This window comes from Oryctolagus cuniculus, chromosome 1 (assembly GCF_964237555.1).
Source record: "Oryctolagus cuniculus chromosome 1, mOryCun1.1, whole genome shotgun sequence".
Taxonomy (NCBI): domain Eukaryota; kingdom Metazoa; phylum Chordata; class Mammalia; order Lagomorpha; family Leporidae; genus Oryctolagus; species Oryctolagus cuniculus.
The window spans coordinates 12,169,925-12,193,006 of NC_091432.1; the positions used below are offsets into that span (position 1 = coordinate 12,169,925).

At 39.0% G+C, this 23,082-nt stretch overlaps 1 protein-coding gene across 1 annotated transcript; it reads right to left on the bottom strand.

The window, feature by feature from the left end:
- Nucleotides 1-106: 106 nt before the first annotated feature.
- Nucleotides 107-19,697, bottom strand: LOC100352384 (membrane-spanning 4-domains subfamily A member 12). The gene is made up of 7 exons (XM_002709013.4): nt 19,638-19,697; nt 9,798-10,070; nt 6,734-6,871; nt 5,699-5,755; nt 3,970-4,086; nt 673-783; nt 107-487 (listed from the first exon to the last, which is right to left on the bottom strand). The coding sequence occupies exons 2-7, from the start codon at nt 10,062-10,064 to the stop codon at nt 380-382; spliced, it is 798 nt and encodes a 265-aa protein (XP_002709059.2). The 5' UTR covers nt 10,065-10,070; nt 19,638-19,697; the 3' UTR covers nt 107-379.
- Between the last annotated feature and the right edge of the window lie 3,385 nt (nt 19,698-23,082).

Consider the following 23,082-nt stretch of genomic DNA (forward strand, 5'->3'; position numbering starts at 1 on the left):
TTTGTAGAGTTTGTCAGATTGGCTGATCTAAAACATATCAAGCAAAAATGAAGTTTAAAATATACCAAAAAGGCTTATGTTCCTTATGACATTTTATTGACATTATGTTATTGAGGAAAAGGTAACATGAAAATTTCTAAATTTCAGAGAGTTGTAAAGCCATTTTTCAGTCTTTTGGCCCTTTACTTTGCCAGTGTGCAGTGTAGGCTTGTAGGAAGAGACAGTGACAGGAAGTAGTTATCATTAGTGATGAATTCAAGGACGCATCTTTCTATAAAAGTTAACAATCACTGTGAACATTAGAAGCTGGCTTCTAAGAGATTCCTCCAGAGCAGTTTTGCTCCTTGACATTGGATGATGGACTGGTACCTCTCTTCTGTTAATAGTTAGTGGTGTAAGCTGGATAGCCGTTAGTTCTGGAAGGAGCCGAGGAAGACTCTGGTGTCATGGGGTTGACTGTATACACAGTTGGAATAACCGTGACAGGCTGGAATGAACAAATAAAAACAAGCAATACCATTACTACAATCCTATTCTGTTTTCCCTGGTCTCTTAAGAAAGTCGAAGACAAAGAGCCCTCTTGTAAGCCTATAGTGGCGTCTATCAGACCCCTAAGTCTGTATTTCTCTGGGGCATATTCTGACTGTTTTACAGAGAAGAGGCCCAACTCACCTTGTTGCTCATGGTGATTGTTTGGCTGGAAAAATGGGCTGTGGTACAAGTTACACAGAATTCCAAGAGAGAGAAGATCATCAGCATGGCTGAAATTCCTTTCCCAGAGAGCTAAAATCAGAAATAAACATACTGAGATTTTTCCTCACACATACTTCAAAAACTCATTGATCCATCAAATTTTGCTATTGTTCAGATTCACCTGACAATATTATCTGCATAATTGTCAAATGCTTAGATTTCCTTTAAAATACCCCTTCAAAAGATTTCCATTTGGCAAGTAGAATATTTCATTCAGAGTATTGGAAAGAAGTCGATTGGAAAGAAGTTGATTTTTGTCTTTGTAATGGCCTCCTTGTTTTTATAAAAATGTTACCGAGTCATTAAAAATGTCAAATGTGCTAGGGTGTGTCTTGATACTTGTCATGGAAATTACTCTTTGTGGTTTAAAAGTTTCTGTATTCAATTGAAAAACCTAATAACAGTACCTGGAAACCAAGATGCTAAACTTTGGTCATGTTGTAACCTCAGAGTGGTTTCATTGGCCCATGGGGCAGGAATTTGATCCCAAACTTGGAGATATGGCTTCTCAGGTTAGCAAAAGTTTAAACCATGTAAGTAAGAAGAATCTGTGTGTTTCTGATTTATGTAACTCACGAACTCAATCAAACAAGTGCACACTTTGATGAAGAAAGTACATATGTTAGATCCATTTTATTACCCAATGTGTCTTGTGTCCTAATTAGTTGGGTTGTGCCTTTGCTCAAAATGAGTAATGGTCTTTGGATGTTCCTGCCAACCCACTAACCTGCAGGAATCTTAGGTCTTCTCCCCCCTGTCCTTTTTTCTTTCTTCTCTTCTTTTAGTCATTCTAGTGTATTTTATTAGTTCCCCTGCATGGATTCTCAACTTCTTATTCTAAAGTGGAGCAACTCTGTACAGTCTTTTGATACGTTCAGATACAATGCATGTGAATTTCCTTGACTGACATTATCCGGGTCTCATTTGTCTTCCTTCAGTCTATGATTTGAGGACTAAATATTTTTATGTAAATTTTATGAATGTTAATTGTATACTTGTTAGATAGAGAAAGATCTTTTTGCTGGTGCTGAGCACAGTTCTTGGTAGGGAACATAAACTATGCTTTCTCTGTTTCTGAGAGTCTTGTAACTGCCTGGTATGGAAGCTTGCTCTGTGGCCACAGGAATATTTTGTCGCTGTGGATTTTTGTTCAGTTCTCCATATCAGCAAAGTACACTGGAAGGTTAACTCTGGGATCAATTCCTACTTCTCTTGAGGTCTTTGCTATGTAAGAGCTTCTACCCTGTAGCATTTGCTTTATCTTTCTTAGGACATTGGTTCCCACCTCAGTATTAATGCCAGATTGGAGAACGTTAGTAGGATTTCTCAGTATTTTTTTTTTTTTTTTTGCTTCCCTCTGCCCTAAGTTCTATTTCTGTGGTGTATAGCCAGGGCTTAGAGCTGTGCTTTTTTTCTGTCACACCGAATCACACCAGAATTGTCTGTTTCTTTACTTGGATGCCAGTTCATAAACTACTGATTGAGTCATTTTGTTCTTTTCATTTGACATTGCAGAAGAGGAACTTTGTGTTCTTGCTTCAATCCATCTTACTCACAAAGAGGTCACTGCTGTGGCTTGGATGTGGTTTGTTCCCCAAAGATTCATGCACTAGAAACTTGGTTCCCAATGTACTGGTGTTGAAGAAAAATGGGACCTATAAGAAGTGTGGCCTCATGATAGGTGATGAGTTCATGACCATGCTTGTGCAGGGATTAATGCTGGTCTCAAAGAGTGGGGTAGGTCTCCCAGGATTAAAGTAGTTCCCACGAGAGCAGGTTGTTAGAATGAGCATGGCCTCTTCTCAGTTTCTTACTTCCCCTCTTGTCATGTGAGTGACACCAGATTACTCTTTCTCCTTCCTTCCCTCCTTCCCTCCCTCCCGTCATCCTCTTCCCCTTATCCCCTTCTCTTGTACATGGTCCCATTATATGATACTATCTGACATAAGTCCCTGCTAGAAGACATTGCCAGAGGCAATGTGCTATTAAAACTCCAAAATTGTGAGCTACACAAACTTCCTTTTAAGTAAAGTCCTCAGCCTCAGGTGTGCATATATAGCAGAGAAAATGGACTTAGACATCTCCTCATCTGTTATTGCCTACTTATAAGTTTTCTCTACAAGGCAAAAAAGAGTAGTCCTTTCAAAACCACACAGTGATCATTGCACTTCTCTTATTTGTCTTAACAAGCAAGGATAATCTCAGAGTTTCCCAGAGGAAAAGGCCTGTGCCCACCACATCAGGCTATTCATACTTCAAAGAACGCATTCTCAGGTAGCATTGCAGAGACTTAGCTAGCATTGCTTAGACAGCTTTCAGATCATACTGGTGGCTGGAGTGATGACTCCAGAACGCTTTAGTTGAGAAGCCTGACTTTTTAAGACTTTAAAAGACATACCAATACCCAGGGCAATAGACTACTCAATAGGGCTGAATGAACTGGCAAGGGAAGTGTTATTGTGGTTACTTGACACAGCAATTTAATAAGTGCTGCAGTTTGTAAATGGAAAAAAATGAAAAACTGAAAAACAAATCCACTAAAATCCTCTTATGTGACTTTCCATTTTTCTGAGAATGAAGACAAAAGTCCTTACCATGGTGTCAAGGCAAGATGGCAACTCTAGCCCAGCCTCACTCTGAACTGTGTTCCTCCATTCCTTAAACATGCTGGTCCAGAGACCACCCATTTCCTTCTGAGATAAGAATCCATTTTTGGCTTTCCACCATGATCATAAATGGATGATTCTATTTCTATCACATTCAGAGGCATGAGCCACTTTTTTCAGTTGTTTAATTCTTTTGAATTTCTCCAGTAGAATCAGATGTCCTTGTCACTTCCATTTTCCTTATACCCATTCTCACTTTTTAAAACCACTGAATAATTTATCTTCTTTTTTGGAATTCAACTTATGGGAAGATAAATTCTGGATACTTTTAGGAGTCTTACTTCATGTTCAAACCCTTCCCCACTGTTCATGTGGTTAACAGGGAAATAGACTAATAAGGGATGTACTTTCTGCCTTAGTCCATCCGTAGACATAACTTTCCCACTTTATTGTGTAGTTCTAGAGATCACATGACTAGAAGTAGGAGTGGAATAGAAAGAGGCTTTTTTTTTTTTAATCCCCACTGGGTTTCTATACAGTAATGCAAGGTAAATCAGACCTCAATGGGAGTGAACGAGAGCAGGTATCTAGTAGACTAGGGGATACTTACCACTGACCCATAATTTTGTAGATATATACCATTGATGCTCATGTCCACTAGCAGCAGAATCACTCCAATGATGGCAAAGATAGAACTAACAATATTCATTCCCAGGCTGCTTTTCAGCTAATGGAGACAACAGGAAAAATAAGTTACATAGAGGACAAAGAAAATTAAATAAAGATAAATCAAACATGATAAATCTTAATCTTTGAAATCTGGAAATGGGTTTTGAACTTTTTCTGAGTATTTCCATGATATACTGAGTATCTGCTTTTGTATTTCCATGAAAATCACTCCATGTGTAGCTGAAATGTAGGGCACTACTAAAAAGATGTCAGAAAATGTAATAATATAAAGTAGAAACTCATCAATTATGATTATCCCAGAGTCTCATGCGTGGTAACAACTATCTTTTGAAATAAAACAAAAGAACAAATAAACTTTTAATGATCATTTTTTCTGTATAAGACAGTATTCTAAATTATTGCATAAATTGTCTCATTTAACTCTTATAGTATGGTATAAAATCAGCTGTGATTTTATAGATGGAGAAATATGTACACAAAAAATTTTGTTGATGAATGTAGGAATTAACAAAAACCCTGAAGTCTCTCTAGGAACTAGGTAAAGAATCCCAAATTTAGAAATAAAAGCTGTAGGCTTTCTAGGTACAGGTGCATTAGCAGAGTATAAAACTTTCCATAGTGTCTACAATAATGTTATGACATACAGCAGAATAATTGTGAGACACAGCTCACAACTGACTTGCTAGGAGTGGCACAGTTAGAATATTTTAGAATGTTAAGGTTGTTAGAAAAATTGCCACAGAAAAGATCCTGTGGTTTTCTTCTCCAAAAGGACATGGTCCATACTTATACAATTTCAGTTAGAGGGAAGACCCCCTAAAGGAGGCCGAGGAAGGAGATTTATTTTTGTCTTTGGATTACAGTGGGGTGGTTAATCAGGATCAGGCTGCTTTCAATTTAACTTTACTGTTTTTGTTTTCTTTAGAAGAGCAATGTGATCCCATGTTTCGATTTTCCCTTTCTTTCATCTTGTGTGATAATACATAGAATCTTGAAACCACCCCTGCTCTAGTTGGCTTCAGTTCTTGGAAAATTGTTTTCTTTCTTTTGGCTCCTAAGTAGACCAGGAAACTGCAATGGGTACAGTGCTGTGACTGACAGAATTGAAAGCCCCATCTCAGTGATTATTTTTATAAGCTCCTCTAATGTTCCAAGCTAGGTGCTTTTAAAAGGGACTTGAAGAATTATGTAAAACAAAAATCCAACCTGAATAAGAACAAGAGATACACACACACACACTTACACACGTAAAAATACAGGGCAGAGCTGAGAAGTGGCAAATGAACACAGGAGACTTTGTAACTGCAGTTACAAAAGTGTTTCCTGGTTCCTGGATTCTTCATTGAGTTTCCCCAGATGCCATGTGACCTGACTGAACCAGGGAGCCTACTGCTTAAAGTTTAAACAACCCTTTTACTATTTCCCACTTTTGTTTGAGTCAAGATGTGGGGTGTGGTCTATTCTGAGTGTCTAATTTGGTGGACTGCTCCCCTACCCCAGCATACATAACAGGGAAGCAAGCACAGAGATTTTGGGGAAGGTGCTCCAATTTGCATTTTAAATCTACCTTTTCAATATACACTCCCCTCCCCCAAGCAAATTAAAATAATATTTAAACAGGTTAGATAAGTAGAGACACTTTAACATACCAGACAAGGGGAAAACTCCTTGGATGCTGATATGGCCAGAGAGCCAGAAATAATGAACTGTAGAAATAAGACAAAATTATTTTTGAAATGATGGGTTCTGTTCTCTTTAAAGGAAGTTTTGTCTATTTATGGTATCTTTCTGTTTCCTCTTATATTTCTTAGTTATGTAGAGTAATTCTGAGGGAGTTCTTGAAGTCCTTTCACACCTACCCTCCTTAGTTTCTTGCATTTAAAGATTTCCTTGTTTTGATAATTCTTGAGCTTCCTGCTTAATATCTTCTAATTATTGACTGCATATATTTAAAATTTTTCAAATTTTTTTTGAGAAGCTGTGTGTGTGTGTGTATGTGTGTGCATGACCCCATCTACTGATTCACTCCTCAAATGTCTATAACAGCTAGGGCTGGGCCAGACCAATGCCAGGAGCTGGGAAACCAATCCAGGTCTCTCAGGTTGCAGGGACTTAACTACTTACGTTGTCACTGCTACCTCCCAGAGTCTGCATTCACAGGAAGCTAGTCAGAAGCTATGGCAGGAACTGGACCTGGATCACTCCAGTATGGGATGCAGACATCTTAACTGGCATCTTGACTACTAGGCCAAATGTCAACTTCTACGTGTTTTTAGTCATGTTTCCAGTCACCATCTTTAGCTGCTTTCCTCCTAACACATATACTTCTGTCTAAAATATAATGAGGAAATAAAACTTTGACTTGGTGATTACTTGATCATAGTGAACTTTTAAAGCTTAACAACCTTCACTGTAAGCTTTGGAATCATCAAAATAAAGAAAGCATACACTAGAATGAGTTCTTTCTATGCAAATAGTTGGGTTACTGCCACTAACATGAGGTTACCCTCCAAGTTAACAATGGAGAGAAAAAGTTGTTCCTCTTTATGCTCAATCCAACCTGTTATTTCTCTGAACTTCCCAGTCCTCAGAAGCAGAGCTTCTCAACAAATGGGCTTTGGATAGATCGGAGATATCTATAATTTGTAAACTGAGAAGGACAGGTGTTTAAACAATCTACTCACACAGAGTCCACCCCAGAATGGGTAACCACCAAGGAAAGCAGTAGAGGCAAAACCCAAATAGTTGTCAGTAGAGTAACTCAGTAAACCCAGAATGATCCCAAAACCAATGTGCATAATTCCAATCACGACCTGGATTGCCTGGAAAAAGAAAACGAGAATTTTAAAAATTGCTTCTTCATTATCAGAGCTGTGAAACATTACTGTTGTTGCTACTCTTGCTTATTTATTGTTAGCTTTGCCTGCAACCATGAACATCTAAAGCAGGGAGCGGGCCATGAGGATTTTAACATACACTAGGACAACCAAGGGACAAGGGCCTCCATGTAAGGCCCTATTAGAAGTATTTGGAGGGATTTGGCTGGGAGGGCTCCAGGAGAATTCTTCAGAAAATGAGCTTCTTAAGCATGCGTGAGTCACCCCTGAGAGTTTATAGAAAACTCTTAGGAAAAAATTCTTTTACTGTGATTTCAGTGGCTGTCTTCTTCAAATGGATCACTTCTTTGCCTGAGTAACCTGGTAAAGAAATCAGGGAAGATAAAATAATTTAGTGGATGTTAATGTTCTAAACACTTTACATTTTTTGTTGCATGTGATCCTTCCAGCAACTGGGTGGAGACAAAAGCAGAACAGAATTGCTTGTCTGTCCTGTGATTACTGAGGGGCAGACCTGGGAGTTGACTACTACAAATTAACTCACGAGTTCATGTCATAACTATTCAGTACTGGGCCCCTTGTGCTCAGCTTAGCTCAGCTCCACCCCTTCCCTGAAATCAACTAGATTACGACAAATCAATCTTTTTTTTCTCTTTCTGATTTTTGGTTGCATCTTAGAGTGATGAAATTTGATTTTTTTACTCATTTGTATTGTTCTTTTTTAAAAAAAAAAAAAAACTGCTGGTATGCAATCTTTTTTTTCCTGCCAAGTGAGGCATTTTCAGAGATGAAGGTTACACTTTTACTTCTTTGTAACTGTTATTGTACCTTCCTTCATCCTGGATAAACATAAAGTTCTAGGAAATATATAGCAGCTGCTAGATTGGCTCAAAAGTCAATTATAGATTTATATTTCATTTCTTCCCAAGTTTATCTCCCCAGAAAGATTTCAAAAACTGTTTATTTCTTCAGTATATAGTCACTACATATATTTAAATTGAATTAAAATTTGAAAAAAACCCTAATTCTGGGAGATTAATTTTTTTAATAATGAAACTCTTTGAGACTAAGAAAAGCCTTGAATCTTTTTCTCTGTAAAATTATTGTTGTACATTCAAAAATACACATCTCACTTTTGTTTTAGAAGTATAATAATTCTCTTTTAGCCATTCATACAGCCCAGTTCTTCATTCTACTCAATAAGAGCCAAAGCTATCTGTTCTCCACGTAGGATCTGACCCCTACCACTTCTCTGCCCTCCTTTCAATTATTGTATTCCTTGCTTATTCTGCTGTACTTTATTGATCTCTTCCTGTTCTTTCAGTACATCACACACATTGTCATCTAGAGACCTTCACAATAGTGGTTCTCTCTCATTCTGATTGGCATGGCTTACTCTTAATGTCTTTTCTCAACTGTCACATGGTAAGGAAAGCTCATACTGACCAACTTGAAATTGCTACCCACTCATTGCCTTGTACTTCTTATCTCTGACACTTTGTTGTTCTCTTCCTATCACTTATCACCTTGTATGGCACTGTGTATTTTATTATGAGCATAACCTGATTTCCCCCACTAGGTTGTTACCTCCTGCAGTTCTGACTGTTTTCTGTTCTATAATATTACAAACACCTGTGTTTGTAAAGCCAATTTGTCCCTTTGCTCGTAGAAGAGATTTTCTTCTGTCTGCTGGAGGAAGAGCTGAGGAACCACCTCCGTGGCTTAGATTGGCTATTGGAAGGGTACTAATGCTCATTTTTACTTTCCTAAACCCTTAAGAGTTGAAATAGATAGTAAGATGGCTAGAGAATTTGGGGAGCACAATGGAAACTCATCTGTTGCATGTTTTAACAAAGATGTTGGAATTTCACACAGGGAGAGACAAAATTTGGTGGAATTGTGTTGTGAACTGTGTTAATGGAAAATACTAATAATTCCACCTATACAAGGTGAATTTTCACCAAGTAGATCATGTTTTACAATCCCTATGGAAACAAGATTGTGGGCATTTAATTCAAAGCACTCCTTGTAGGAGTAAAGCGACAGTTGTCATAAGCATTTCCAAGGGTGCTGTTGAGAGCAGCACATTTGTTCAGTCGGCCTTCCTCAAGCATCCCATTTAGAGTTTCTTCCCTTTTTAGGTAGCCATTGATGTTTAGTTTACTATAAGTACATCTGTATTCAAATACCGAGTTTGTACGCAATCCAGAGAGAGGGTTGAGATTATCTGAAAAGTTCTTTGTAGAAGGGAGATAAAGCTAGAAGTGGTGACACTTCTCTGTCATGTCATTATTGCTAATCTTCCTGCTAGGGAGAGTCCTGTGTCACCTGTTACATTCTTGCATGAATCTAAAATAAATGAACTTTATCAGGATAAAGTCTTTATCCAGACTAATTATTTCTTTCTGAAAGGAATGCACTTTTCAAAATAATGTTCAGAATTTTTTAAAATAATTTTTTTTTTATTTTTTTATTTTTTGACAGGCAGAGTGGACAGTGAGAGAGAGAGACAGAGAGAAAGGTCTTCCTTTGCCGTTGGTTCACCCTCCAATGGCCGCCGCGGCCGGCGCGCTGCGGCCGGCGCACCGCGCTGATCCGATGGCAGGAGCCAGGAGCCAGGTGCTTTTCCTGGTCTCCCATGGGGTGCAGGGCCCAAGCACCTGGGCCATCCTCCACTGCACTCCCTGGCCACAGCAGAGGGCTGGCCTGGAAGAGGGGCAACCGGGACAGAATCCGGCGCCCCGACCGGGACTAGAACCCGGTGTGCCGGCGCCGCTAGGCGGAGGATTAGTCTAGTGAGCCGCGGCGCCGGCCTTAAAATAATTTGAGGATATTCTCTCTACATATTATTTTTATAGATACAAGAAAACCTTGAAAATTCAAAATTAAAATCCCATTAAAATATACTTACCCCTAGAGCCTTTGCTTCTTCTTTAAACTTTATTGCATATTTTCCTATGGCTGAGTTTATCACCTGCATATTTTCTTGACCCAGCTGATGGGTAGCCAAGATTCCAGGAGCTGTGATGAATGGAAGCTGACCTCCCTGAGTTTGGTTACCTAGGTTAATTAAACCTTGAGGTTGTGGAGAACCAGGAACTGTACAGCTGCTTGGTGGGTAAGGAGTGCATATGGTTTCACTCCATCCAGGGTAGGATGTTGGATTGGACGACATCATTATGTCCTAAGAGTTACAAAACATACCAAAGTGATTCATTTATTGGGAAAAGAAATGAAAGAACATCTTGTCAGATGTCTGCAAATGGAAGAGAGCCAGTGAGCAAGCCAATAGGCAGTTAGAACTAATGTAAACTTGATTCCCATTTGATTTTAGAATCCTATATATCCTGTGATTTAAAGGAAGTGAAGAAACACGAAGATGGGAATACATTTATTTTTCAATTCTTCCAGCATGTGCGTGTGTTCCCTAAGTTATATCTATCTGAAGGTCACAGAAAGAGGGAAGAATCCATGATAGGCAGAATAATGCCCCCCTCAACATGTTTATGCCTTTTTTTCATTTTCAATTAACTTTATATACAGAAGACCAACTCCAAACTAAGTAATGATTTCAATGATTTGCACATACACACACACACACAATATAAAAAATGAGAATAAGATTTACAATTAATTCTCATAGTACAGCTCTATAAGGTCAGAGTTCCTGTATGGGGAGTAAGTGCACAGTGAATACTCTTGTTAATTTAATAATGGACACTCTTATGTATGACAATCAGTAACCTGAGGCCCTTGACATGAGCTGTCTAGGCTATGCAATTTTTTGAGTCCACAATTTCCATCAGAATTTAGTCAAGGCCATAAGCAAAGTGGAAATTCTCTCCTCCCTTCAGAGAAAAGTACATCCTTCTTTGATGGCCCTTTCTTTCCACTGGGGTCTCACTCACAGAGATACTTCATGTAGGACAATATTTTTGCCACAGTATCTTGAATTTTCATGCCTAAAAATGCTCTCATGAGTTTTTCAGCCAGACTAGAATGTCTTAAGGGCTGATTATGAGGTCAGAGTGCTATTTAGAGCAATTGTCATTGTATAAGTTTGCTGTGTGAACTGCTTTGCATGCTGGAACATTTTCTCCTTTTTAATTCTATCTGTTGTTATTACCAGACTTTATTTATTTATTTATTTATTTGACAGGCAGAGTTAGACAATGAGAGAGAGAGAGAGAGAGAGAGAAAGGTCTTCCTTCCATTGGTTCACCCCCCAAATGGCTGCCATGGCTGGTGCACTGTACTGATCCAAAGCCAGGAGCCAGGTGCTTATTCCTGGTCTCCCACGCAGGTGCAAGGGCCCAAGCACTTGGGCCATCCTCCACTGCCCTCCTGGGCCACAGCAGAGAGCTGGACTGGAAGAGGAGCAACCCTGACAGAACTGGCACCCCAGCCGGGACTAGAACCTGGAGTACTGGCACCACAGGCAGAGGATTAGCCTAGTGAGCCACAGCACTGGCCCAGACTTGATTTTATTTATATGATCCCTTTAACACTTAACTCTACCTATATGACCAATTTAAAACTTAATATGATCACTTTAACACTTAAAGTGGCATTATTACCACCAAGCTTAATGGGATTTAGAGTCCCATGGCTAGCTTTTAGCTTTGCTCTTAGAAGTAAGTCTGTAGGAATGTATGCAGAACGATACAGCTTTTCTGTTACAAACTACCTCCTCGCTCTCTTATTCCCACTCTTATTTTTTACTGGGATATATTTTGTTTTTGTTTTTGTTTTTTTAAAAAGATTTATTTTATTTTACTTGAAAGAATTACAGTGAGGCAGAAGCAGAGAGACAGAGAGAGAGAGGGTCTTCCATCTTCTGGTTCACTCCTCAGATGGCTGAATGGCTGGAGCTGCACTGATCTGAAGCCAGGAGCCAGGAGCTTCCTCAGGGTCTCCAACTTGGGTGCAATGATCCAAGGACTTGGGCCATCTTCCACTGCTTTCCCAGGCCATAACGGAGAACTGATCAGAAGTGGAGCAGCTGGGTTTCGAACTGGTGTCCATTTGGGATGCTGAAACTGCTGGTAGTGGCTTAAACTGCTACACCACAGCACTGGCCCCTGGATCTATTTTCCATTGACTTTACATACTTATGATTAATTCTATGTTAGGTAAAGAGTTCAACCAATGGTATTAAGAAGGAAAAGAAGCAAAACTTGCCCTCAACACTCAAAACCAAGGCTGTTCAAGTCATTGCTTCTCAAAGTGTCAGTTTCACTTTGACAGGTTTCCTTTTAGGTATTCTGTTAATTATCACAGATAGGGAGAACATATGGTATTTGTCCCTTTCGGACTGGCTTATTTCACTAGGTATAATGTTTTCTAGATTCATCCCTTTTGTGGCAAATGACCAGATTGCATTTTATTTTTACTGCTGTGTAGTATTACATAGAGTACATATCCCATTATTTCTTTATCCAGTCTTCAGTTGATAGGCATGTAGATTGATTCCATGTCTTAGCTATTGTGATTTGAGCTGCAGTAAACAAGGGGGTACAGATAACTCTTTTATTTGCTGATTTCATTTCCCTTGGGTAAATTTCCAGAATCATTTTTTTTTTAGATCTGAGAAGAATGCCTTTGGTATTTTGATTGGTATTGCCTGTAAATTGCTCTTGAAAGAATGGACATTTTGATGATATTGATTCTTCTAATCCATGAACGTGGAAACTTTTTTCATTTTTTTCTATCTTCTATTTCTTTAATGTTTTATAATTCTCATTGTAGAGATCTTTGACTTCTTTGGTTAAATTGATTTCAGGGCATTTGAATTTTCAGTAGCTATGGTGAATGGGATCTATCTTAGAAGTTCTTTCTCAGCCATGACATTGTCTGTGTATACAAAGCTTGTTGATTTTTGTGTATTGATTTTATGTTCTGCTACTTTATGAAACTCTTCTATGAGTTCCAGTAGTCTTTTGGTGGAGTCTTTGGATCCCCTATGTGTAGAATCATGTCATCTGCAAATAGGGATAGTTTGGCTTCCTCTTTCCTGATTTGAATCCCTTTGATTTCTCTTTCTTGCCTAATGGCTCCTGCTAAAACTTACAGGACTATATTGAATAGCAATGGTAAGAATGGGCATCCTTGTCAGATTCTGGATCTCAGTGGGAATGCTTCCAATTTTTCACCATTCAATCGGATGCTGGCTGTGGGTTTGTCATAAATTGCCTTGATTGTGTTGAGGAATGTTCCTACCATACCCAATTTGCTTAGAGTTTTCATCATGAAAGGGTGTTGTGTTTTATCAAATGCCTCTCTGCATCTATTGAGATGATCATATATTTTTTTCTTCAGTTTGTTCATGTGATATGTCACATGTCTTTCTGTGTGTAACAGATCCTTTAATATCTTTTGTAGGGCTAAGCAAGTAGTAACAAATTCTTTCAATTTCTATTTGTTACGGGAGATCTTTATTTCTCCTTCATTCATAAATGAGAGCTTTGCAGGGTACAGTATTCTGGGTTGACAGTTTTTTTTTCCTCTTAAGACTTGGAATATATCTTGCCATTCTCTTCTTGCCTGTGGGGTTTCTGATGAGAAGTCCAGAGTAAGTTTAATTGGGTTTCCTCTGAATGTGATTTGTTTCATGCACATTTTAATATCTTTTCTTTATATTTTACTATGGGGAACTTTACTGAAGTGTGTTGTGAACATCTTGGATGTTTGTGTCTATTGGGAGTTCTGTGTATTTCTTGGACTTGGAAGTCTCTTTCTTTCTCCAGATTGGGGAAGGTTTCTGTTATTATTTCATTAAGAAGGCCTTCTAATCCTTCCTCTTTTCCCACACCTTCTGGAACTCCTATGATCCGCACGTTGGGTTGCTTGATAGTATCTTGTTGATTTCCAAGCATATTTTTTAGTTTTCTAATTTTTTCTTCCTTCTTTCAGTCTGACTGTAATATTTCCAGAAATTTTTCTTCTGGTTTGACATTCTTTCTTCTGTCTCACCTATTCTGTTGTTAAGGCTTTCTAGTATGTTTTTTATTTGATCTGTTGAATTCTTCATTTCTAGTATTTCATTCTGACTTCTCTTTAATATCTCAATTTATTGGGAGCACTTTTCATTTAGATCATGAATTAGCTTCTGATTGCTTCTAAGTAATCTATTAATTTTTCTGAATCCCATTTCTGGCACGTCCTTGATCTCTTGATCTTCACCTTCTTCTATTGAAGAGTTGTAGTGTCTTGCTTATTCCTATTTAGGGTTTTTCTTTTGTTTTTCAGCGTTTGTGTATTTTTTCTTTTTGTGTGTGTGTGGAGATTTTCTTGTGAGTTTTCCCTCTGTTATGAGCTGCTTTGTGTTTGTTGCAAGTAGAAGCACAGAGCACCACCTACTGGAGCTCTGCTCACTTCTCAATCATGGTGGAGGCAGGTACAAGGTTCAGTGCATGTAGCCTTAGCTACTAGGACCCAGCTCACTTCTCAGTGGTGGGTGGAGCAGGCTCAAAATTTTTGATATTTATGACTTCTCCTTGTCCTACAGCTTGTGTGGTGGGGAAGAAATTCTTCTCAAATGTTGTGGTCCTACTTCCTGGATGGGGGTGTGGTGAGATGGTTCCTGCAATTGAGGGGCATGTTCTCGGGAGACTAAGGTGGCAGTCCCCTGCTAACACTTGAAAATGTAAACAGACGAGATGGGTTCTCTCAGCCAACTGGAGGTCCAGGGTTGGGGGGTGAGGGGTGAGAGGGGGTTGGAGATCGGCACGTGAGTGCCTGACTTCCCTGGTTGCTTTTTATATCTTCCCTTTTTTCCTACATTGAACTTCAAAAGCAGTTCTCCACGTTCTCCCTCCTGCTGCTATCTGCAGCACTGTGGACCCACAATTTCCTGTCTAACCTGGTACACTGGGGTCTGGTGCCAACCACCCGGATCTGTACCTCTGCTGTGCCTCCACTGCTTCCCTTATTTGCCCTTTCAGTGTGGACCTACCCAGTCTGTGTTGGCCTCCTGAGCTTCCTGAACTGAATTTCCCATGGCTCTATCTCTGGCATGTATCGTTTCTCCTTTTTAACTATCTATTTTGCCCCAATTGACTCAGATCATCCTGTTGTTATACTGCCATCTCATGACCCCCAATGTCTGTGTCTTAATCGAGGAACTCATGAATATGTTATACTATAGAGCAAAAGATAATTAAGGTTGCAGATGAATTTAATGCTGCTGGTTATCTGACCATGAAATAGGAAGGCTGTCCCAGATTATTTGGTGGGCCTGATGTAAACACAGGGGTCTTAAAAAAATGGAAGAGGAAGACAGCTTAAAAGAATCAGAGAAAGAGAAATGATGGTGTAAGTAGGCTCAAGGAGAGGCTGTCTATGCTGCAGACTTTGAAAATGAAAGAGTCGTGAGACAAGAAGTATGGGTAGCCTCTGGGTAAAGCAGGGAGAAAAGAGCCCCATAAAGCAGCAGAGCTCTGCCAGTGTTTTGGGTTTAGTGAATTTGATGTTGTATTTTTTAGCTACAGAAGTGTTAGTTAGGAAAAAAAAATTGTACTGTTTTAAGGCTTTAAATTTATGGTAATTTGTTAGAACAGTAAACAGAAAACTATAACGGGCCAATAATACAACTGAATGCCAAGGAAAGTCATCCATGACCAAAATTTATTTATCAGTAATTGGATAAGTAGGTAATTTGTCGACCACTTATGTTTGTTTTCTTTTCTTTAAGAAAAATGCTCATGTTCTCATTCATTTCTGTTCTCCAGGAAGCTTAAAGCATTTCAAGCCACAATTTATTTATTTCAAATAAACCAGCACAACTAGATATGGGGAATAATCACTATTAATTTTTAAAAAAAAAATCCTGACTCTTTAAAAAAATGTCTTTAATATCCTCAGATTCTCTTTTTTTAGATCTTTTCCCCAAACCATTTTCTTGTAATTCATGTATATCAAGAAAGTAGATGTAATGACTGCCTTCATCCTTATAGGAAGTATGCATAATATGAATAACCTATTAGTGCATTATATCACTGGTATTTTAATAGGGACACACTTATTCAGACCATGCATTTATAGAATCCTGAAATCAGCGTAGGAATGATTCTTTCAATTTTATCCTATCATGTTACCCTTGGTGTACAGAGGAGAAACTGAAGCTGAGTCAAGTTAAATGACCCAATCAAGATTATGCAGAATCTTTGCAAAAGAGCTCAGACCTGGAAATGGAATCATTGTTCAGGATTCTCCACTCCAACTATATGGCTCCACTCTGTACGACTCGCAGAGCTTGTCCCCCAGGCAGCCTTGGTGAGAGGGGATATTGACTGCTTCCACAACAAAACTCCTGTCTTCTGATGTTGTGGAGAGGACTTTATAAACCAGATTGACTTCTTAGTCATTCAGTAATTACATTCATAAGGCCTCTCCTCAGCAGGCCTCAGGTAAACTGCCTAGAGAGCTGACATCTAAAAACAAGGTACTGTAGCAAGGTAGAGTCTGTGTAAGGTCATGTTTAGGAGTATGATCTTCAGTTGGAATCTGGTCTGATTACCAGCTCTGCATCTTAGACATGTTTGTTAACCTTGCTTTGCCTTTATTTTTGGTCTGTAAAATGGACCTAATCCATGAATCTTCATTTCAGGGTCACTTTTTTTTTTTTAAAGATTTTTATTTGACATATAGAGCTAGACAGTGAGAGAGAGAGAGAGAGAGAGAGAGAGAGAGAAAGTCCTCCTTCTATTGGTTTGCCCCCCAAATGGCCACCACGGCTGGAACTATGCCAATCCGAAGCCAGGAGCCAGGTGCTTCCTTCTGGTCTCCCATTCTGGTGCAGGGACCCAAGCACTTAAGTTATCCTCTACTGCCTTCCCAGGCCACAGCAGAGAGCTGGACTGGAAGAGGAACAACCAGGGCTAGAACCCGGCACTCATATTGGATGCCAGGGCCGCAGGCAGAGGATTAACCAAGTGAGCCACAGCACCAGCCTTTTTAAAGATTTATTTTTATTTATTTGAAAGGCAGGGTTACAGAGAGCGAGGGAGGGAGGAAGGGTAAGGGGAGGGGTGAAAGAGAGGGAGGTCTTCCATCTGCTGGCCCATTCCCAATATGGCCATAATGGCTGGAGCTGGGCCAATCTACAGCAGGAGCCAGGAGTTTTTTCAGGTCTCCCACATGGGTGCAGGGGCCCAGGGACTTGAGCCATCTTATGCTGTTTTCCCAGGCACATTAGCAGGGAACTGCATCAGAAGTAAAGCAGCCAGGTCTCGAACCATCTCCCATATGGGACACCAGCACTGCAGGCCGGGGCTTTAACCCACTGTGCTACAGTGCCAGCCCCTGTAGGGTCACTTTGAATATTAAAACATTATTCCACACAAAGTTCCAAGAATTGTGCCTTATAACTGCAGGGGTTGACTCTGTTGTCACTGCTGTGTTAAGTGCATGTGATTCAGTCTCTCTTTTACTGTTTACAGAACCCCATTAGTCAGTTACTAATAATATCCCCATTTCACAGTGAGAGAACAGATTCCTGAGTGAACACTCAAAAACCTTACCCTAAGCTTCTCAGTTGCTAGATGCAACTGAAAAAAAGTTTGCAAGCTCATAGGAAAGTGAAAAAATGCATTTCTGAAATATCTTACTACAAAGGGATTACTATTTCAAATGGAAACATGTTTTAATCCCAAACAGTTCATTTTATACAACAAATTCCAATTCTGTTGTCTGTGAATCGTGGAGTGACTCCTTATAAACTCTGAAACAGTTGTTCAGAGGATGAGACTATACATCTTGTGAATCTATTTTCTTTGGTCACATATTGGTCAGACTTTTTTCTGATCCCCAGTTTGGTAAGTCACTAACTCTGGGACCTTGACCAACTTAACTAAATCCCTCTTTGTTCCTAAGAATCAATTGTAAAATGATGGCTGATGCCCTATTTAGGGGTTACTGTAAAAATCAATTGATCTTATTGTGAAGTGGTTGGAACACTACCTGGATCATGACAAGAGCTTGATAAAATATAACTATTATCTTATTTCTGGAACCCAAATTGTTCTATCTTATTGTAAGCAGATAATCTAGTCCTATAAAAAGTTTTCAAAAAGGAATTGCATTTCAAAATGTTAGTGCCGAGAACAAGAAGTTAGGAGATGGGAGTTCAGGGTAGAGTATCCAGAGTAAGAATTTTCTTGAGTGTTAAAGAAGTACAGACTTATACTGTATTTTTAAATCATCTATTTATTAAACTATATATTGTCCCATATTTCTACAAATGTGTGATCTCATGATTTCCTTTACTGTTAATCCTTGTAATTTTTTAGTCTCTCTGAGAAACTTTATGAATAACACAAGACTTCTAACTTATTTTTCAATAGTTTCTCATTTTATATATGTTATTTAGTTTCTGGACTGAAGTCTGTAAGTTTCATTTACAGTATAAGATTATTAATAGCTTTCTTCATAAAGATACAGCTTGTCTCTGTTGCATTTTTATAGGATGAAGTTCTGCTTTGAAACAAATGCTGCTCGATTTATACCAAAATGACCAAAATTGTAAACAGCTAAAATGCTTGGGGAGAATAACTGATTATCCAGGTGATTATCCAGGTGAAGACAATGATCCTACGAATGATAACAGGAAAAGGGAAAACAGAACTAGACTCATTTCATAGATGCCACCTATTGATTTATCATATTTCTTTTTCTTGGCAGTTGGTGAGGTATTTACCACCAGTTGTCCTTTTTCTAAAAGTTAGAACACTTGTAGTTATTTTTAAACACAAGAAATGCATAAAATGTAGGAAATCTTGTGAGAACCAAAGGGCAAAATGATAGCAAAAGGAGAAAAGTTGATCACTTTGATTTCCAATTAGGTAATTTCTTTTAAAATTTTTTAATTTAAATTCTAATTAGTTTTTTAATAGATTCAATGTGCTTTGTATATACAATTCTAAGAACATAATGATATTCCCTTCCTCCCTCCCTCCCCCTCTCTTTTCCACCCCTCTTCCTTTTCCTGTTCTTTTTTTCCTTTTAGTTTTGAGACAACATATTTGAAATTTGCATTACAATAAAGTGGCTTCATACTTCACCTAATAAGAAATTAGATAATTTAAAATAAAAATTGGGAAAATTATTTTATATGATTCCTTTCTCCTCATCTTGTACTTTTAACAGAGTGAAGATAACAGCCATCTTTAAGAATACCTGACAGCATATATAAAACATAATACTGAATCGTTTCCATGGAAGCATGTACTAATACAGCCTTTCACAAATAAAACTGCTAGCCTAGTGAAAGTTACTGATTTTCCCAATTTTTTTTTTTTTTTACCAGAAAGAGGCACCATGACTAAAATATATCTACAACACCAACTGCTACCATGTTTCTACCTTGCCAGGTAGTCTTATGGCAACCACATTACCATCAAATGCTCACAGTGGGGATTGCCTGCTCCGTGTTGATTAGTGTTCATGGAATTGCATACATTGGAACATCCTATGCCACCCTTTTTAGCATTAGTTCTTTATATTTTTCCCTTGGAATGCCTTTTACCTGTACTATAGCACTTGATTGACTTTTTCATTCATCTCCTATTTCATTCCTTTCATGGTTTCATTATCCCTCATTCATCTACCTGACTCAACATAAATTAAAGAATTGCTTTCATCTTTCCGGCCTAGAGAATAAAACACAGCATAGAACCCACAAAGATACGTCAACCCCTCTTTATGCCCATCAGTTTGAGTGAAGAGATAGGCAGAGATGTTTCAGTGGACTTACTCAGTTTCCTTGTCACCTCTGTGTTTTCTTTCTCTGTCCAAAGCTCTCTGCCAGTCTCAGTTACTTACCTCGATTTTATAAGTACCTTTTAGTTCCTTGCTTCAAACCAACCTATCTCCCCCCTTTTTATAATTCCAAAGTCCCTTTATAGTTGACCGTATTCCATCCCAAGTGACTACATAGGCCCTCTGCAGATTTTCGAGCACTTTCATACTCATTTCTGTCGGGAAGCCTGTTGGACACACCCATCCTTTAGTGTTTTCTTCAGCATTTTTGTACCTTATGATGCTCATCAATGCAATATCAGATTGCATTTCCATGTCTTTTAAATTAGATAAAGAAAAATTAGAAAATGCTAATAATAGAATGATCCATAAATCCTACCACCCAGACATAATTAATGATAATATTTTCATTTAGATTTGTACACTTTTACATGTAAGTATTTTATAAATGAACACATATGATTTCATAAAATCATCAGTTGAGGATTATATTGTTTATGTATTTTATAATATGCCTTTCAGTTTAATGTTTTATAAATTCCTTTTCTTTTCAATAAACATTCTTATAATTTTTATTTATTTACTTATTTATTTGAAAGAGCGAGAGACAGACAAAGACATAATTCATCCTCTGGTTCACTCCAAAATCTATGCAGCAAATCTCTATTCATAAGACTTCTATACTGTTCTCTCTTTCCTGGTCCTTTATTTTTTATTTGACAGGTAGATTTATAGACAGAGAGAGAGAGAGAGAGAGAGAGAGAGAGAGAGGTCTTCCTTCCATTGGTTCACTCCCCAAATAGCTGCACCGATCTGAAGCCAGGAGCCAGGTGCTTATTCCTGGTCTCCCATGCGAGTGCAGGGGCCCAAGCACTTGGGCCATCCTCCACTGCCCTCCCCGGCCACAGCAGAGAGTTAGACTGGAAGAGGAGCAACCAGGACTAGAACCCAGCACCCGTATGGGATGCCAGCACCACAGGTGGAGGATTGACCAAGTGAGCCATGGCGCTGGCCCCATCTTTCCTGGTCTTATATAACTGTGGAAGTGATACCATCAGATATGATTTTTCTATGCATTGTCCTATTGCATATTTTTTCAACAACCCTCTATAAGGGTAGGATACAGCATCATTTCACAATCACTTGTATCTCTAGCTTAGGCACATGTTGTAAAACTGAGTTAAATATTAATGAAAGGTAGCTGATGCTATGAAACAATTTTGAAATGTTTGCTTCCTTTTTAGAAGAGAAAATTTTTCTTTTAAATAAGTATGGGGTTCACTATTCAGAGTTCTGAAACTGAGGTTCTAGGATATATAGGTATGCTTGCAAATGTTTCCCTAATGATCTTTCTAAGTAGCTGAGTAAAAGTTATATCCAAAGTGGTAACCTGTGGAATTGGAATTGTATGCCTGGAAGCATTCCTAGAGATAGTTGTGAAAGTTATACAAGTAGATAATGAATTCCCAACTAAAGATATATTTAATAGTAACTGCTGCTATTATTATTATTATTATAACAGGTAACATTTATTAGTAACTTAAAAATTTTTATTCATTTTATTTGAAAAGCAGAAAGTGGTAAGAGGGAGAGAGAGAGAGAAGGAAAGAGAAAGAAAACAGAGATCTTCCTTCTTCTGGCTTTCTCCTCAAATACTTGCAAGAACAGTTGGGGCTGGGCCAGCTCAATGCAGGGATCTTAAGAACCCTACCCAGGTCTCCATATGAGTAGCAGGTATCCAACTGCTTGACACATCACATACTGCCTTCCAAGGTGTTTGTTAGCAGGATGTTAGAATCAGCAGCAGAGATAGGACTGGAACACTGGCATTCCAGTTTGTGACACAGTTGTCCCAAACAGCACTTTTTTTTTTTTTTTTTTTTTTTTGACAGGCAGAGTTAGACAGTGAGAGAGAGAGAGACAGAGAGAAAGGTCTTCCTTTACCGCTGGTTCACCCTCCAATGGCTGCTGCGGCCAGCGTACCACGCTGATCCAAAGCCAGGAGCCAGGTGCTTCCCCTGGTCTCCCACGCAGGTGCAGGGCCCAAGGACTTGGGCCATCCTCCACTGCACTCCCTGGCCGCAGCAGAGAGCTGGCCTGGAAGAGGGGCAACTGGGACAGAATCCGGTGCCCCGACTGGGACTAGAACCCGGTGTGCTGGCACCGCAGGCGGAGGATTAGCCTAGTGAGCTGTGGCGCCGGCCTCCAAACGGCACTTTAACCACTGCAGCAAAGTCTTGTGACTATTAAAAACTTCTTACTTGACAGGCCTAGTTCTGAGACAAAAAGTTCTCATAGATTAATTTTCTAAAGTGAAGTCACAAAGAGTTAAGTCACTTTCCTAGGGTGTTAGTAACGAATAGGTGCTAAAGAGCAAGGGCCTGTTAAGTACCACTTTATTTTACATATATTGTAATACCTGGCTTTCATTTCTTTTCTAGAAAATTGGATTGTTCTCTGACCATAATAAATTCTGCAGAAAAGTGAGCACAACCTTTTAAGCATTCACATATTTTCTCTTCAACATTTCTGGATGGAAATCCCTCAACAAGTTCATACCATGCTATGTCATAATCCAAATTTCGTTTGTTGCTTTCTTGACCACATCCTTTGGTTTAATAGAAAGAAAATAAGATGGTGATGCATAATTATCATTTTATTAATTCTTGAATCAAAGCCCAACTTCTTTTAAAGTTACTCTCCTTTTATAAATAAGAAATACCTGTAGTGTAGTTTTTAATCAGTTTTCAGCAGGATTCTTGTGCAATTTCAACCAACTTTATTACATTCTTGATAAACTCCAAAATATATTCCTCTACTCCATTTCTCAGGAAAATGGATAGCGTCATATTTAATTTGCTAGCTGGGTCATTCTTAAAAATGGGTAGCTGATCTCACTGGCTTTATATTGTCACTGAACTATCATTTTGGAAGTACATTTATCTGTCACTTTGATTTCTTAAAAACTGGAAAAATAAGAAAGAGTGTGATGTTTTTCTGGTGTAGCATCTGAGAAGTGCAGGCTAGCCACCAAGGTGACCTTGAACTACAAAGACTTTAGCTGTTTTATGTTCCCTCCTATTTTTTTTTTTTTTTTTGACAGGCAGAGTGGACAGTGAGAGAGAGAGACAGACAGAGAGAAAGGTCTTCCTTTTCCGTTGGTTCACCCTCCAATAGCCGCTGCCTCCAGCGTGCTGTGGCCAGTGCATCGCGCTGATCCGAAGCCAGGAGCCAGGTGCTTCTCCTGGTCTCCCATGGGGTGCAGGGCCCAAGTATTTGGGCCATCCTCCACTGCACTCCCTGGCCGCAGCAAAGAGCTGGGCTGGAAGAGGGGCAACTGGGACAGAATCCAGTGCCCCGACCAGGACTAGAACCCGGTGTGCCGGCACCGCAGGCGGAGGATTAGCCTATGGAGCCGTGGCTGGGCCTTTTTTTTTTTT